The following is a 14,239-nucleotide window of genomic DNA, read 5'->3' on the forward strand; positions in this document are numbered from 1 at the left end:
GGGGCCACTGTTGGACAACAAGCTGTCCAACAGTGGACACAGCCAGTGACAGATCACACCACTGCATAGTCCCTAGGGATGAATTCCTTCTCCATAATCAAGTTGTGTACTTCTCCAGGAGGTTCTGCAGTGGTTTCCTGTGCATATGACATCATCCTGTGAGTGACATCATCTCAGTTCGGCCAATTATAATAGCCAAAGATCGGAATCTGGGAAAAGCCCGCCCCCCTGGAGTAGGGGGGTGACTACAGATCAGCTTTAACGAAGAGTCCGCATTCCTGATCTCTATGCCAGTTTCTGGTCAGCGGCTCAAACAGACCTGGAGCCTGACAGCCAGGAAATGAGCATTCCCAGCTACAGTGCTGACTATGGCAGCCTCTCATGACAGAGCCCCTCTCACCCCTTCTATAACCCCGCCCCCCGTACCGTGCAGCGCTCTACCAACCAGTCACACGCAAACCCCGCCTCGCCCACTTTCATTGGCTAAAGCAGAGAAGTGGGGGCGGTGCCGGTTTTTTGGCGGTCCTTTTGCGTGAGGAGAAATGGATCCGGAAGTGGTGAGCTTCACCGTGCCCGCGGAGAGTAATAAAGTGGTGTTTGTATGGAACATTGCGGCCCGGCTCTCCGAGGGGGAGATCTATGTGAGTCACCGGGATGGTGGTCTTTCGGTCACGGAACCGACCGGGTTTAGTCGGCAGCTGTCTAAGCGCGTTCCTGCAGGAGGTGGAAAGCGCGCACATTGTGTTAATGGGCGCGTTCATGTACAGGAGTGAGCTTCATAGTAATACACCACAAACCCGTGTCCTCGTAACATGGAGGCCGCCATAGACTGTACATACTGTGCGACTATTGTAGTGTGTGAGGCCCAGTGGTGGCCAGCCTTTGTTGTTGGGCATGTCACCTCATGTTGGCGCTTTCCTGTCACGGATACAGCGGCCTATTCATCTGAACAGTGTGCTGGACCAGGCCAACCAGTGCCAGAACCTTTCCGAAACGTGCCCCATGGAACTCTGGCACCCTGCAGTTTCATGCACTTGACGTCTGTCTCCCTCATCAGCAAGGGCGGACTGACCATTTGGAAACTCAGGCACTGCCCGAGGGCCCGGGGGCAGTAGGGGGCCCCATGAGATGCCCCTGGTACCTTTTTCATAGGCTTTTTTTGAGTTTGGGCAAGTACACAGGGGCCCCATGATCCCCTATTGCCCGGGGGCCCCATGAGTTGTCAGTCCGCCCCTGCCTGTCAGCGTTCCTTGGCGATTGCCGGGTGCTAGCGGGGAATCACCAGCCAAGACCCGGTGATCGACAACTGAGGCCGGCGATGTGGGTAGGGCATGTGCGCACCCCCTACCCGGAAATACTAAGTCACACATATATACGTGATTTTGCGCAGCCCTGCTGCCCTGTGGCAGTAGTTCTGCTATAGGGCGGTCGGGAAGCAGCTAACAATGGTTCTCCCGCACGTCTTGACAAAGCGCAGCGCAGTTTACCTGCCAGTCAGGGAGTGCATGTGATTTACACGTGTGATCGCCATAGTGCAAACCTAGCCTAAAGCTGGCCATCCATCGGTCGAATTCTGAAAGAATTTTCTTTAGGGATGCACTGAAATGTCAGTGACTGAAAATGTTTTTGCTATTAAACATATCCAATAAAAAAATCTCAATCATAAATTTAGGTCAAAATGTATTCTGCTCCATGTCTTTGCTAAAAGAAAAAAAAAAAATCCCAATACGTGTAAATTATTTGGTTTCCGTGAAAGCATCTACAAATGGCGGTATAGACACTGGAATTTAAAAAAAAATTTTCTTACTAGTAATGGTGGCAATCAGCAAGTTCAGGGATTGTGGTGGGCGTTCTGACACTGGGGGGGAACTGACTTGGTGTCACGGACATCCCCAGTGACACCAATACAATCGTCAGTGGTAATAAAAAGCAGTGACACTGGGCAGGAAGGGGTTAACGTGGGGCGATCAAAGGGTTTACTGTGGGGCTGTGTGTGTGCTTTCCACTGTAAGCACACTGCTTTGTATGGCTCTGCTATGCAGAGCCATACAAAGCAGTGTGTTGGAGCTAATGGGAGAGAACTGTATTTACATACAGTTCTTTGCCACTATCGGTATTATTCGGTGATCACTGGGTGCCGGCAAGTAATCACTGGCTGGGACCTGGCGATTGACAGCTGAGGCCGCTAATGGCGATGTGGGTAGGGCGCGCACCCCCTACCCGGAACTGCAAAATCGTGTGTGTGTCTGTGTATATATATATATATATATATACATACACACAAACACGATTTTGGGTCGCCCTGTGGCAGTAGTTCTGTTTTAGGGCAGTCGGGAAGCGGCTAAAAATGGTTCTCCCACATGTCTTGATACAGAGCAGCAGTTTACCTGCGAGTCAGGGAGCATTTCAGGGCCTCCGAAACTGTGATAGGTAGTGAGGAAGTGAAATGAGGAAGTTATGCACCTTCAGGCTTTCAAAGTGGTCATTGGATTTCAGGCTCCTGTATGTGGCTAGGCTCCCAAAACGTCTCGCACACATGGTATCCCCTTACTCAGTAGAAGTAGCAGAATGTATTTTGGGGTGTAATTCCACATATAACCATGGCTTGTGTCAGCAATTTATCATTTAAGGGGCAACTTTGTGTAAAAAAAAAAATATATATATATTTGCCATTTTCCAAAAACTTGTGGGGAAAAAATAAATCTTCCATGGACTCAACATGCCTCTCAGCAGATAGCTTAGGGTATCTACTTTCCCAAAAGGGGTAACTTGGGGGTGTTTGTACTATCCTGTTATTTTAGCACCTCAAGAAATGCAATGAGCAGTCAGAAAGTAAAAGCTGTGTAAATCCCAGTATCTATACCATAGTTTGTAGACGCTATAATTTTCACACAAAGCAATTAATATACATGTATTGGGATTTTTTTTACCAAAGACATGTAGCAGAATACATTTTGTTTACTAAAAGCCGAAAGTAAAAAATATTGGTTTTTTTTCAACATTTTTGGTCTTTTGTTTGTTTATAGTGCAAAAAATAAAAAGCGCACAGGTGATCAAATACCACCGAAAGAAAGCTCTATTTGTGTGAAAAAAAGGACATAAATTCTGTTTGGGTGCAGCATTGCATGAGTGCACAATTACCAGTTGAAATAGCGCAGCGCCGGATAGCAAAAAAAAAAGGGCCTGGTCAGGAAGAGGGGTAAATCCTCTGGAGGGCGAGTGGTTAAGGGCCGGTTCACACCATAAATCATACAGGAATGCGTTGTGCGCTCCTGTGAGATTCACATGCGACCTGAGTGCAGGCTGATTTCGAACCATTTATTTCACTGCACCAAAAGCAGCGCATGCACTACTTTATATAACGCACAGGAAGCGGATCGCACGGGCTATCGTTAAGTTACGTTGACACCCGCTACAGATCGCAACTACGGTGCGTTTTGAATGCGGGTTTCCTGCACAGTGTTCTGGTGTGAACCAGCCTTTAAAAGGCTTTTCCCTGTGGTTCTCATTGGTACAGCAGCCTGTTCACATGGACTTCTGTGCTCACACAAACACGAGCTGCACCACCTACATTAGTGTGAACTCTGCCGGCCATTCTCTGTAGGGAACAAGTCCCCAGCGCTTTTCTCTAAACCGTTCTGTTTGTGATGTGTTCTCACACTCATTTGTTCATCTGCAGTGTTCCCTGATGAAGGTGTTTTCTCAGTTTGGACCCCTGTACTCTCTGAAGCTTTTCCCAAACGCTGGTGTTGCTGACCCAGGTTATTATGCCGTTATTAGATATTTCTCATCGGAGAGTGCCAAGAAAGCCCATACGGCGTGTGACAGGAAGTCCTTGTTTCAGGACACACCTCTAAAGGTAAATATTTGATACATTTATGCATGGTCAAAGTGTCGTGTTTGCACCCCACTGAGAAAAATATGTGCTTCGGGTATATGAACTTAGTTTCATCTCTCATCAAAGAATATTGTGTATCTACCCAAGCTGGTTATCTGCCACGGTAGGTTGGTTTAGATTTGACAGTGGTGGAGACCCTTCTGATCACTCGATCATCAAATTTACAATCCGGTTGCTAGATGACCAAGTGTTTGTGTGAGTGTGTAGTCTGAGAAGGTCCTGGAAGTTTGACAAGAGTGCCAGATATCTGAAAGGTACAGGTTTGGAAATGCGCTTGCGAGTCTAAGTCTACTTTAGTCTCTTAGCGCCGGCCGCACGCAAATGTGCGGCCTCCTGGTGTCTGGGCCTTGACGCCGAGTGGCCACACATTTGCGTGCAATTAAGAAAACCATGTGCTGAGAGCGCGCGCCCTGTGTGCTCCCAGCACGCAAGTCCGGTATTCACAGAAAGGTCCCGATCTCTTCCAATCGGGACCTTTCCCAATCGTGACGGCGAATCACGGCAGTCACATGACCCTAACCCCCCCTCCTTCCGGCTTCTGAAACCCTTAAAGGGCTGGGAGGTGCCAGCACCATAAGGTTTATTTATTTCAGGTACTTATATAGCGCCGTCCATTTACGCAGAGCTTTACATATATATTGTACATTCACATCAGTCCCTAACCCTCAAGGAGCGTACAATCTAAGGTCCCTAACTCACATTCATACATACACATACTAGGGCCAATTTAGACAGGGTTCAATTCACCTACCAGCATGTCTTTGGAGTGTGGGAGGAAATCAGAGTACCCGGAGGAAACCCACACAGGCATACGGAGAACATGCAAACTGCAGGCAGGTGGTTCCGTGGCTGGGATTCGAACCAACAACCCTAGTACTGCCAGGCGGAAGTGATAACTATTTAGCCACTGTGCTGCCCACATGGGTTAAGTTCAAACTTAGATGGGTCATGCAGTGTGTCTATAGGGGAGGGGGGTTATTTACTAAAACTGCAGAATCTGGTGTAGCACTGCATAGAAAACAATCAGCTTCCAGGTTTTATTGTAAAACATAATTGAAGAAACTGAAGTTAGAATCTGATTGGCTGCCGCGCACAGCTGCACCAGATTTTGAGTGCTTCAGTTTTAGTAAATCTCCCCCAGAGTGTCATATTAACCACTTGACAACCGGGCTATAGCCAAAATGCATCATATGACGTGCTGCCAGAACGCGCCTCCAGTGCTGTCTGTGATCGCTGTGTCCTACAGACACAGCTGATCACATGACAAGGGAAAAGGCCAATTACAGCAGCCTTTTACCACATGATCAGCTGTGTCCAATGACACAGTCAATAAAGTAAATACACTTGTTATCGCTAGCACTTCCCTCACGCTGTCACAGTGTAAGGAAAGTACTGCCAATAACCGGGAAGTGTCACAGAGGACATCTACACTGATAATCAGGCCACTGATTATTAGTGCAACCCTAAAAGTGCCCAGCAGTGCCGCCTATCAGTGCCTCCTCATCAACGCACATCAGTGAAGGAGAAAATGTACCTGTTTGCAAAATTTTATAATAGAAACAAAGAAAACCTTTTTTCATTTATAGTGCAAAAAATAGAAAAACCCAGCAGAGATTAAATACCACCAAAAGAAAGTTCTATTTGTGTGAGAAAACAAATGATAAAAATTTAATATGGGTACAGTGTTGCATGACCGTGCAATTGTCATTCAAAGAGCGACAGCACTGAAAGCTGAAAATTGGCCTGGGCAGGAAGGGCGTAAAAGTGCCCCGTAGGCAAGTGTTTAAAGCTGAACTTTAGGCAGATATAAACGTTACAAATGAATGGATCATTAAGGCTGGGTTCACACAACTGTGGTGCAGTACTACATTGAAGTGTGTTCCACCATGGCAGGCAAGTTCATTTGAAAGGCCTGTCTAGTGCACCAAGGAAGGTGCATGTGTTGCTTTTGTAACATGGCGTACAGTAGTGCATTATCATGCGTTGCGGTGAGCTGCAATACACGTCCACTGCAAGGTGTGCTGGGGTGCCTTAACCTCCCTGGCGGTATTCCCGAGTGTAGCTCGGGGTAAAGTTCCAGCACCAAAAGCGGTAACCCTGAGCTGCACTCGGGCTTACCATGCGGCGCTGCTCCGGGATCTCTTCTGCACTTATCTTGTCCTGCGCTCCCGCGATGTCCCCCCTGCAGCGTCTCCGGCAATGTCCTCCAGCCGATGCGTGCATCCGTCCTCCAGTTTCCATTCCCTGCGACGTCGGGACGTACGGGGACGGAACTAACGGGAAATTTAAAAATGTTAAAAAGTGACATTCACTAAATACACTAAAATCACATAGTAAAACATTCCTGTATCAAACCATTTCACATACATTTTGTCCCGAGTGCTTTGTCCTGTGTCCTGCCTGCATTTTTACTGTTCTTTCTGCCTGGAAACTGAGAAACGTTCATGGTGTCCAAAAAACATCCGTTTAGGTCAAAAGTGGTTTTAGACCGGCTAGAGAACAGCGATAGTAAATTAGAACCACTTACAGAATTGAGTGATAATGATTCGTGGGGAAATTCATCATCAGACACTGAAAACGTTTCTGCGACTTTGCTCAGTGATGGGCGCTCTATTTCAAATTTCAGTGTTTTTGGTTTGATTATATTATTGAATTAAATGTATTATTATTTTTTATGATTATTTATTAAATTATAATTTATGATTTTGTGTTTCAAATTTTAAACATACCCGGGATGTTTACTAGACTCTTGTTCGGACAGATTTCAGTGAGTTATTCCTAAAAATTACAGGCCTACAATAAAAAAAATACATATTTCCATGCAAAAAAAGTACCACTTTGAGCACAGAAATATTGACATAATCAGACCGCTAGGGAGGTTAAAGAATGAGTGTCACTATTGCAAAATGCACAGCACAACAGTGTGAACCCAGATGAAATGTATTTATTTCATTCATTCATTGTAAATATCTGAATTTGATTTAGTAGCAGCTTGTTTTAATTTCCATGCAGTAGGGCTCTGATGTAAGAGGGAGAAGCAGTATAAGAAGCTATTCTATTCATGTGCTGATGTGCACATTAATAAGAGGAGAAGTAAAGTGACAGAAAAATGAGCTCATCAATATGCTGCTTCTCCTTTCACTGTACAGTTTTCCTGGGCTCGGAGGAAGTGGGTTGAATGATGCTGAAGGTTTGAATGACCAGCATACTGTGTAAAAACTGCTTGTATTATTTTAATGGGCTATTCACTATACACTTGTTTTTGGTGCTATTATTGGTTGTTTAGTGTATGGGTCAACTTAACTCATTACACCAAATAAAAATCTTCTGTCTATATAAAACAATATGAAATGATTTATGTAGGCAGGCCTTTACCAATGCAAGCTGAAACTGCTAAATGTACAGAATTCTGGATATGTCGATACCTCTGACCTCCGGTCACAAAAGTTTACAGGATTTTTGCATAAATGCTATGGCCTGCTGACCTCCCTATTTTCACGGCATATACATGAGTATGTTTTCTTCTATCTCACAGGTGCAGGTGTGCAATAGAAAGAAAGGTCTGCAGTTCAAATCACTGGAGCTTTATGGCTACAAATGCCAAGAGCTGGCTAACTATTACTTGGGGTTCAATGGTTGGAGCCAAAGAGTAATTGCAGTGAGTTACTGGCATTTTTTTTTGTTACTATTATTCTTATAAATATATATTTTTATTCTAAGTCAGTACTTAGATGATATTGTGACGTATACAGCTTTCTAAAGCAAATACATGTTTATTGCTACAAGAATTAGATAGCCTGACTAAAATTTATTAAGAGTATCTGAGATCTAAATCTTTTCTACACAATCGTGTGACAATTTCAGTCTTGTTTTCTCTCTCAGCTTCAGAATATCTCTGGCCTGGATGATGATGCTGATGAAGAAGGGAGTCCTAAGGAACAGGCAAAGTTAAGATACCTCTGTGTAGTTGAGGTGATCATTCGTGACTATGAAATTCGCAGCAGAGGAGTCGGTGTCTCTGAGGAAGCTCTTGAGAAACAGAACGGTACTTGTCTGAGAATGGTGGCAGACTAGAAATCTAAAAATTGGTGCGCTGTATTAGTAATTCTCAACTCTCATTTCCTGGACAGCTGATATCAGATGAACTAATTGCACACAGATCACAATGTTTCAAAATATAATAAACCTGGCCTAATACTTTCTATTCTGAAAGACTAAGTTCACCTTTGATAAAAAAAAAATAAAATAAAAGTACACCCATTTTGCAGGTTAGAAAATGTGCATTTGTTGTTTTCCCACACTGCAGCCTGTAAGTCATTGCACCCTCGATCAGCAGGTCTCTGGTGCAAATGCCTTGTTCCTGCAGAAACTCAGCTGTGTGCCTGTACCTTGTACGGACAGGCAGTTAATGAATGGCAGGAAGAATCAATGGACTACGAGAGCATTCACCAACACCCTCACAGTTCATTGAGAAATACTAGCCATCAGCCACAGAGGCTGACAGTAGATGTAGTTCATTAATTCACAGAATACTGTGAATGAATGACCCCACCGTGTGGACAGAACCCCTCATGCCCACACTGGTTTTAAATTGTGACAGCGGGTATGGGGAAAAGATCCCCAGTCCGCTGTCACGTGGAGGGAGGAGCTAGAACATGTTACATGTTCTATCCTAAATACGAGTGGAATGTGTAACATGTTCCAAAGGTGAATTTATCCTTTAGTTTTTTTCTCTTTTTCTGTTCTTTCTAAAATGCTTTAAATCTCTGAACCGATAAAAGTGTGGTAACTGTCATTGCTTGAATGAGCTACCATCCTCCTCTTCACTCCATAACAAGTCACTGATCCAAAGCAGGTCTGCAGCTACTGAGGTCAGCCCTCCTGATCTACATACTTGTTTCAGGTCAGTGGCTCAATAAGTCATGAAGCAAAGAGGAGAATGACAGGTCTAGTTCTTGAATTTTTAATAAGGTGTGAAAATAAATCAAATTCAAGCAAGTAGCTTTCTTTGCAATAGTAAAAAAATAAAACAAAATTCAGTTTATAATGTTATGTAATAAGCATATGTTATGAGAAAAAATGGCACCATGAGAAGAAGAGCTCACTAATGGCATGGTATACTGTAAGCCTGTTAGTGGTGATGGCACACCATAAACACGAACTGCTTTATTTTCATGCATTTTACTAATTGGATTCAACTGGGGTAAAATGTGTGAATCCAAGGTGAGAGTTTTGTGAAAACATAGACCCCTTTATATCATACTGAAAAATATCTTGCCAGTGATCACCAATCCTTTTTTTTTTGTGTGTGTGAAATGAACATTTTTCGCTGCATGCACAAATAGTGTATTAGATCAAAATAGATTACGTTATGAAGAGGACCACAAAATAAAGTGTAAACATAAATATCAGGTTCTGCTGTTCTCTGGATTCCAGTTTTGTCACCCTAAGCCTCAGGGTTCAGCACCCCCAGTGCAGAGCTGCTGCAGGTCACATGTTTCAGAAGTAGTAACCTAATTTTGCCAGCTGATTGGTAAATTTATACCCCTAGCTGGTCGATCAAACTTGAAATAAAATGAGTTTAAGTCCACTTTTGATTACTCATATTGGTTTTTGCCATATAATTAATAGGCTTCCTGTAGAAATATTTCCAATTCGTTCATCTCTCTCCTATCTAGTATACTATATTTGCTAAAATTCAGTTCTTTAACTTTTTTTGTGTTTTTAGACCCAACAGAATTTCTTTCTAAGAATGGAAAAGTTCAGAAATATGCTGTTCAAAAGGCGCTCTCTAGTGCTTTTAAGAAGATTTTATTGGTAGTTTTCGGTAAGACTGGTTCATTTTTTTTTCTTTTTCCTACTATGTGAAAGATCCCTTCACCTTTGCACTGACAATAACACTTCTTTAAGGAGCGTAAGTTCACTCAAAAATCTAAGATTATGGTATGGATGGACTGTACTGATCAGCAAGCTCTGCACCTTAAGGGAACAGCAGGATGCAGACCATTGGCCAATGCCCATTTATTGAACAATTTTAGCATCAACAATAGAAGCAGGTAGGTTTTATATAAATATATTAATTCTTATGTGTGTGGGTGCACACTGTCATCATAGTTACATATTTGGACAGATATCAAATCATACACAGTTACACATGGATTCACAAAGCTCCCTCTTTTAGACTTGTTGGACGATATTGCCACTTTATTCTAAAATATACATTTTTATCAAATCAGATCTTTGTACTTGGCTTGTAGACAATGGGAAAGTTGCTGTGGAGTATGTTCCTGATGAAGATGATACTGTAGATTGTCTTACAGAAGAAGAGTTGCAGGGGCTCATTCAGGTACAGAGTACACAGTTTCATCAACATAAATTTTGATGGTGATTTTTATGTTGGGTCTAAAATTAGCTGTGTATGTGTTTCCTGTAAGCCTTCACTAGGCATTAGAGAGAGCAATGAACAAAAACTGTTTTGTTCTATATGCATGGATACTGTATTTTTATATGTAACCTCTCCTTGTTTTGGGGAGCATTGAGATCAAATACATGGGTGAGTGAATGTTTGTGAATTATGTTGTTATACTTTAGTTGTAGTATTGTTTTTCGCTATGTTTTCTATTTTGGGCCCATCCTCCCCTTTTTTATTTCTGAAAAGGAAAAACTAATTTAAACACGATTAAAAAGTAAAACATGATGTGAAAATCCTACATTGCACTTTTGTGTCATATTTGTATAAACTGCTGTATTTTTCTAACAGGTCAATGATTTTACCTGGGCACCCATGGACATAGGAGACGAGGATGATGAGGGGATGCTAGCAAACCTCAGTTTCTATGAAGATACCTTGGCAGGTGGAGAATAAGTGGACATTTGTTTATAGGTTAAGAGAATTTGGCTGATTTATGTTAAATTATTTCTTTGCTGTAAAAAACTATATTAAATTTAATGTTATTTATTTTTCCAAATGTTATTGTTTGACTTTGCTTCCAAAGAATAGCACTATAAATTAGTGACACAATTAGATATCAGGCTGCCTCTCAGTCTCTGTGAAAGTCTTATTTTGCAACCCTTGTGCCTGTTATATAGGGCAGCCAACTATGACAGATTTGCAAAGTTCTGAGAAGTATTAGAACTGGACAAAAGAGATTTTCACTCTAATCAGACATGCAATTAAGAAACAGTGAGTCAGGGCCTGGTTTAATTATGTGGCAGCGCTATTTAACCACTTCCAGTACCAGCCAATTCTGAGATTCCTTTTCTACATATAAAAAACATAATTTTTGCTAGAAAACCACCTAGAACCTCCAAACATTATACATATTTTTAAGCAGAGGTCCTAGAGAATGAAATAGCGGGTGCTGCAAAATTTTATGTCACTGTATTTGCGCAGCGGTTTTCAAATGCAAATATTTTGCAAAAAAATACACTTTAATTAATTTGTAAACATAATATAATCCCCAATTGTTTGGTAAAATATAAAAGATGATATGTCTAGTAAACTGATACCAAACATGTCAAGCTTTAAAATTATGTATGCCCATGGGACGATGCCAAACGTCTGTAGCAAAAAATTTCCATAGGCAACACTTTACAGGTTACCAGTTTAGAGTTAACACAGGATGTTCGCAGTGATACCTCACTTGCGTGCTGCAATCTGCGCTTACATATGTGTGCAGGACTGATGCATGCATTCTCATTTGTGTGTGAGCATAAGGGAATGCGAGTGCTTTAACACTTTTTTTACACTAACTTTTAATTTTTATTTTTTTTAATCACTTTTATTGCTACCAGAAGGGATGAACAACATGGGCTGTAACAGGTCCTCTTTTCGAAGAGTCCTGGGGTCTATTAGACTCCAGATGTCTCCTTTCAGGAACTGGATGCCGCCAGTGGCGACAATTTTCACAACGCTTTACATATACAGTGCTCAGCATACATGAGTACACCCCTTTTTGAAAAGTAAGATTTTAATCAATATTTCAATGAAAACAAGAACAATTTCCCAAATTTTGACAAAACTGAGTGTTATAGAACATTTGTTTAGCTCAAATTGGTTGATGCAAAAATGAATCCGCCCCACAACAAAAACTACTCCATCTAGTATTTTGTATGACCTCCATGATTTGTAAGGACAGTACCAAGTCTTCTAGGCATGGAATAAAAAGTTGGCGACATATTGTAACATCGATTGTTTGCTATTCTTCAAGAATTACCTCTTTTAGAGCCTGGACGCTGGATGGAGAGCGATGCTCAACTTGTGAACTCCCCATAGGGGTTCGATTGGGTTCGGATCAGGAGACCTATTTGGCCATTGAATCACTTTCACCCTGTTCTTCAGAAATGCAACAGTGGCCTTAGATGTGTGTTTTGGATCATTGTCATGAAGTGATGGTAGCATCTTCTCTTTCAATTTAGAGCAGTACATTTGTGAATTTATGATACCATCAATGAGATTCAGCTTCCTGACACCAGCAGTACTCGTGCAGCCCCACAGAAGGACACTACCACCACCATGTTTCACTGTAGGCACCATGTATTTTTCTTTGTACTCCTCACCTTTGCGATGCCATACACTTTTGAAACCATCAATTCCAAAAACATTCATCTTGGCCTCATCATTCCAGAGTTCCAGTAGTCTTCTTTTTCAGCATGGGCCCTGGCAAATTCTAGGTGGCTTTTTCGTGCATGGGCTTTAGGAGAGGCTTCCTTCGTGGATGACACCCATGCATGCCATTCCTCTGCAGTGTACGCCGTATTGTGGCAGGGGAAACAATCACCCCAGTTTGGCTTTCTACTTCTTTAGCTAACTGCAGTGAACTTGCATGGCAATTTTCTTCAACCCTTCTCATTAGAAGATGCTTCTATCAAGTTGTTAACTTCTGTGGATGTCTCTGTGAGATGGTTGCAGTTCCATTTTTGTTAAATTTTTGTATCACTTTTGCTACAATATTCTGACTGATAAGTAAAGCTTTGCTGATGTTCTGGTAACCCTTACCTTTCTTTATTTTCTTTCTCAGGTCTTGTGACATTTCTCTTCCATGTGGCGCCATTGCTGACAGCCAGGGGCAAACTGACAACTCATGGGGCCCCCGGGCAATAGGGGATCATGGGGCCCCTGTGTCCTTGCCCAAACTCAAGCCTATGAAAAAGGTACCAGGGGCATCTCATCCCCTACTGACCCCGGGCCCTTGGGCAGTGCCCAAGTTTCCAAATGGTCAGTCCGCCCCTGCTGACAGCATGAAATGGGAAGGGGTTTTGTTTAAGTAACACCCTTTTATAATCAACTCCTCCAAGGGGAGTACAATCTAAGGTCCCTAACTCACATTCATAAATAGACATACTGGAGCCAATTTAGACAGGAGCCAATGAACCTACCAGCATGTCATTGTAGTGCGAATGGTAACCACGTAGCCACTGTGCTGCCTATTGCTTTTTATGCTTCCTCTTCCTGTATCCATTCTGGCCAGTATAAACCTTGCAAGTTCTCGCTGGCCTTGCTTTTGGGTTCTAGGTGGCTCCTTTACCTCATAGGGCCCTAAGGAGCCACGTTGGCATGCACACTCACGGCTATGTGTTATGCAATGTGTGCGTCCATTTGAACACACAGCCCCACACCATGCCACTCCTGCCTCCTTCTCCAAGCTAGATGATGGACAGTTGCTGTCACCTGTACTGTCCACTGATACCTGAAACTTGCTCCTTCCTGAGAGGAAATTTAGGGGACACTGTGCTGAAAGGCCCCAAGCTGGCGGTGCTGCAATGTATCTCAATTAAGTGTTGCTGCTTTCATAGCCATAAAATGTTATACTCGAGAATGCTAGGGCTGCTTTCAATACATTATTTTAAAAACAGCACTAACTCTCCAGAGCTTCAAAGGGGTCAATGCCAGGGAATACAATGTATTGATAGCTCTTAGGAAGGGAATACATCCCCAAAACGCGTCAGAAGGCCTACTGCACCACTAGTCGGACACTCTGCCATCAATTTGGGCCATCCCTATGGCTTTATATGCTTTTTCTTGTACTTCATTTTGTGAGTATATTTTTTTGTCTTTTTACATTTTTAAATAAACCTTGGATAATGCACTAGATGTTTGTGCCACCTGTGTGCTTCTTTTAAAAAACCATAGAGTTTAATATTACTTTAAGCTAGAGGTACAGGCTGTTTTGTCTTTTTTTTTCCAGTTACTCGAATAGTAAAATTGATGCAACAGAAGGCTGAGTTCACGTTACATATGCAAGCAGATATGTATGCATTTAAAAGCCAGCTTCACCCAAAATTAATAATTTTGTTGTTTATTGTTGTGGTAACTGACTTATTCCCTGGCATATTTATCAG

At 42.4% G+C, this 14,239-nt stretch overlaps 1 protein-coding gene across 3 annotated transcripts; it reads left to right on the plus strand.

Moving 5' to 3' along the window:
• The first annotated feature begins 212 nt into the window (after nucleotides 1-212).
• On the plus strand, nucleotides 213-13,991 carry RDM1 (RAD52 motif containing 1). 3 transcript variants are annotated; one of them, XM_089674626.1, is made up of 7 exons: nucleotides 213-641; nucleotides 3,680-3,859; nucleotides 7,434-7,556; nucleotides 7,781-7,943; nucleotides 9,627-9,725; nucleotides 10,135-10,244; nucleotides 10,659-13,991. In XM_089674626.1, exons 1-7 carry the CDS (start codon nucleotides 543-545, stop codon nucleotides 10,761-10,763), a joined length of 879 nt encoding a protein of 292 aa, XP_089530752.1. In that variant the 5' UTR covers nucleotides 213-542; the 3' UTR covers nucleotides 10,764-13,991. The 3 variants fall into 3 exon arrangements, with proteins under 3 accessions (XP_089530752.1, XP_089530754.1, XP_089530753.1); XM_089674628.1 differs by having other exon boundaries at nucleotides 214-557; XM_089674627.1 differs by having other exon boundaries at nucleotides 219-641; nucleotides 10,156-10,244.
• Nucleotides 13,992-14,239: the final 248 nt, after the last annotated feature.

Source organism: Staurois parvus, unplaced genomic scaffold (genome assembly GCF_062004578.1).
Source record: "Staurois parvus isolate SC_StPar_1 unplaced genomic scaffold, SC_StPar_1.0 ptg000151l, whole genome shotgun sequence".
Taxonomy (NCBI): domain Eukaryota; kingdom Metazoa; phylum Chordata; class Amphibia; order Anura; family Ranidae; genus Staurois; species Staurois parvus.

Coding starts and splice junctions, on each gene's coding strand:
- RDM1 (XM_089674626.1), top strand. CDS start 543: ATGGATCCGGAAGTGGTGAGCTTCACCGTGCCCGCGGAGAGTAATAAA. Junction 3,860..7,433: donor TTCAGGACACACCTCTAAAG/GTAAATATTTGA, acceptor TCTATCTCACAG/GTGCAGGTGTGCAATAGAAA. Junction 7,944..9,626: donor AGCTCTTGAGAAACAGAACG/GTACTTGTCTGA, acceptor TTGTGTTTTTAG/ACCCAACAGAATTTCTTTCT.